Raw genomic sequence first — 3,272 nt, forward strand, 5'->3', positions numbered from 1 at the left:
ATGCAGGTAATGAAGGTAATGTTGGTGATGAAGATGATGAGGACGATGATGGATTAATTGATGAAAACAATTTCCATAAACTCAATCCAAAATCCGAAATCTGTTCAAGAAGTTTTAGATGAGTATTATTATGGATATCAAGGTCAACCATCTCTGAAATATTTGGAAGAAAGTCAAAAAAGATGGAGAAAGGGCAATAAAAACTTGTCAAAAACATTTAGTAGACGTTTTAGAGTTGTTACTGCTGTTGAAATTGGTACACAGATGTATGCTGCTGAAATGGGTGGTAATGAAGCTTTAGCTAAGGAACGTGTTGTCAATGAGCTGGAAAATTTAAGAAATAGAGAAAATGGCGGAAGAGAAACAATGTACTGGTTATTCCATCATATTCCAGAGCACTTGAAGAGAAAGCGTTGAATTACTACTATTTTGAAACTCAAATTGTATATTAGTGTACTAATAAGTTAAGGTGTTTTGTTATTTGTTAGTGTCTTTACACCTATTTTTTCACTTCCATTCTGTTGGGAATTCTTATCCGTTTTTATTTGTTGTTTTACTATTTAACGTTGTTAATTTGTTGTATAATTCCAAAGTAGTCTTACTCTTCTATTAATTTCTTAACTTCTGGTTTTTCTTCAACATCTTTAGTGTAATCTGGTCTTGGTTTTTCAAAACCTTGGGTTGTTCTTGCATATGTTATACCACCTAATCTACTCACAGGTTTCAATTTAGCCATATCCAAAATATTCAAGTCATCATTGATAACATCCTCTCTTGCATGAAATTGAACACCTTCTATTATACATAACGTACCAGTGGCTCTAGATGGATCTTTCTTTGATTTCCATTCATGACTATGAATCAAATTCCCTTCAATGGAAAATGCACTTTCTTTAACATGTTCAGGCTTCACAACATTTGATTTAACTGGAGTCAATCCACTCAACTTCCATTCATCAACACCATGTGGAGAATTGGTTGAACAAAAATTAGCAGCTTCCACAAACCATTCACTAATAATATTTATAGTGACTTCACCAGTTTCTAAAACATTCTTACAGGTATCTTTTGGATTACCTCTACCTCCAGAAAATCCAATAACAAAAATTGGTGGATCATGATTAACCATTGTGAAATAACTAAAAGGTGCTAAATTTCTTTCACCCTTAGCAGAAACACTTGATGCAAATCCAATAGGTCTAGGCACAACAGCTGAGATTAACAATTTATAATTATCAACAGGATTACGATCTTCACCAAATGGATCTATTGAAATTTTTTCATATTTGGACCATTCATTATCATTTGCACCAGTACCAGGAACCCAATCAGTTTTTGGAATTTTGGTGTAATGCCATACAACATCTGTTTCAAAAGGCTCTCTTGATGCTTCAACTTTCCCAAAATCTTTATGAGGATTTCTTTTCACTTGGTTTTCTAAACCAAATCTTTTTGGTTCTTCATTTGTGGAGTTATGTGTCATTCTGATAAAACTTGATGGGATGATTCTTCTTTGTGCTTTGGTAATTGACCTTATCAGCATGCCCTCTATAATGAGTATTTATGACGTTTGAAGGATCCAATACTGTTTAAATATCAGATTTCAATTGATTATTATCAATTCTTAAATATTTTTCCATTTTTCATTGTTTTGTGGTTGAATCAAAAATTGCGTAGTTTATTACTTTGTGGTGCCCATGGTTAAAGATTTAACCCCCCTAACAAAAATCCAGAGATCGCGACTCGGCCGAAAGATTTTTTAGCTACGACTGAAATAAATACAATACAAAATGTACATTAAATCTACCTTTTCTTACTATTTGATGCAGCCATATGCTCCAAGTACTCATGAAGTCCAATGCTCTCAATCTCGCCAGGTGTGAATGCTAAATTTTCATTTAATGCAGTACCCATTGTGCCCATTGCTCCTGTTGAAGATGATGCAATTTGAGGTGTTGTAACATGATCATAAATCGATGATTCAGAATTACCAACATATCCCAAGTTCTTGATAAATTGTTTCATCTTGTTTTCACCTTTGTTTGATGGTCCAATATCGATCAAAAAACTATCTAAATCATTCATCATTGTTGATGGATCTGTAGATGTTGCTGTTGTTCCTAATGGATTTGGTGAATTGAAACTAGAGATTGGTTTAAAGCTGGTGGATTGTGGTCTTGCAAAATATGATCTTTGTTGTGAGTCTGGTGTTGGTGTATGCTTCAATGAGTTCATCCCACTAGCTTGTTTGAAACTATTCAAAAGTTTTGAATCTGAAGTACCTTGAGCTAGTGTTTCCGCTGGAATTGGTTGATGATGTGATTGCTGTTGTTCTTTATAAGTTGCCATTAATGATCTCTTGTTTTGGTCTTGTTGTTGCATTATCTTCAAAATGTTATAAGTCACTAAGCAACTTGGGGAAATTGTACTAGCTTGTTGCAAAATGTCCATGATTTCACTAGCATAATCTTTGTCCAAAACATCATTCAGCTTGAAAGAAACACTAAGGAAATAATCAATATAAGGAATTGAAAGAACTAAACTTTTCACATTAAATCTTTGCAAAATTTCAATAATACTCTTCAAAGATTTTGCAAAATGAACATTAACATTTAGATGGTTTAATACTTTGATTGTGTCACTTGCATCAATATGTTTGATATCCAAAACTTTAAGAGCTAATAAACCCCAACTCAAATGATAAAATAAATGAATCAAAGCAACAAAATGTGGAATCTTCCCATTTTCCTCTTCACCATTGGATGTATCATCATTTATTTGACAATGTGGAGGTAATGATTTGAACCATTCAAGTAATTCATCTTCAATAGCAGAAACAGCAATTGTTTCATTTGGATTGATTGTATAAGTACCAAATGTGAAAACTTCAGGATTTGTATTCAACAATCTATGATGATCATTTTTATAAAACCCTGTTTGATCAAGATTCTCATTATATTCGATATAACTTGTAACAATCAGATTCAATAAGGAAGCCAGCTCTAATAACTTATTATGAACGCTCAAACATCTTGCACTTTCTAACTTCAATGGTTTCTTATTGGCCAACGTTAAATTTTCATAATTTTCAATTTGAAATTCAGTCCAACCATCCCATTCTTCCCAATCATCTTCAGAAATCTTTGGAATTGGATAATCAGCTTTTCTAACAACAGGAGATCTCCCTAATCTTAAACTCAAAAGCAAATTCAACAAATAAACACCACTCCAAGTTCTTTCTCTCAATTTAATCTCATGTTCCATCAATTTTT

General features: G+C 32.8%; 3 protein-coding genes across 3 annotated transcripts; 1 reads left to right on the top strand and 2 right to left on the bottom strand.

Annotated features, from left to right (window-relative positions):
- Positions 1-60: 60 nt before the first annotated feature.
- Positions 61-417, top strand: WICANDRAFT_61528 (transcription activator GCR1-like domain-containing protein; the record flags this gene model as incomplete). Its single annotated transcript, XM_019183193.1, has 1 exon — positions 61-417. One exon carries the CDS (start codon positions 61-63, stop codon positions 415-417), a length of 357 nt encoding a protein of 118 aa, XP_019040174.1.
- Positions 418-598: 181 nt separating this feature from the next.
- On the bottom strand, positions 599-1,483 carry WICANDRAFT_83248 (flavin reductase family protein; the record flags this gene model as incomplete). The annotated part of the gene is made up of 1 exon (XM_019185510.1): positions 599-1,483. The coding sequence occupies one exon, from the start codon at positions 1,481-1,483 to the stop codon at positions 599-601; it is 885 nt and encodes a 294-aa protein (XP_019040175.1).
- Positions 1,484-1,803: 320 nt separating this feature from the next.
- Positions 1,804-3,264, bottom strand: WICANDRAFT_61530 (fungal specific transcription factor domain-containing protein; the record flags this gene model as incomplete). Its single annotated transcript, XM_019183194.1, has 1 exon — positions 1,804-3,264. One exon carries the CDS (start codon positions 3,262-3,264, stop codon positions 1,804-1,806), a length of 1,461 nt encoding a protein of 486 aa, XP_019040176.1.
- Between the last annotated feature and the right edge of the window lie 8 nt (positions 3,265-3,272).

This window comes from Wickerhamomyces anomalus (genome assembly GCF_001661255.1).
Source record: "Wickerhamomyces anomalus NRRL Y-366-8 unplaced genomic scaffold WICANscaffold_2, whole genome shotgun sequence".
NCBI lineage: Eukaryota > Fungi > Ascomycota > Saccharomycetes > Phaffomycetales > Wickerhamomycetaceae > Hansenula > Hansenula anomala.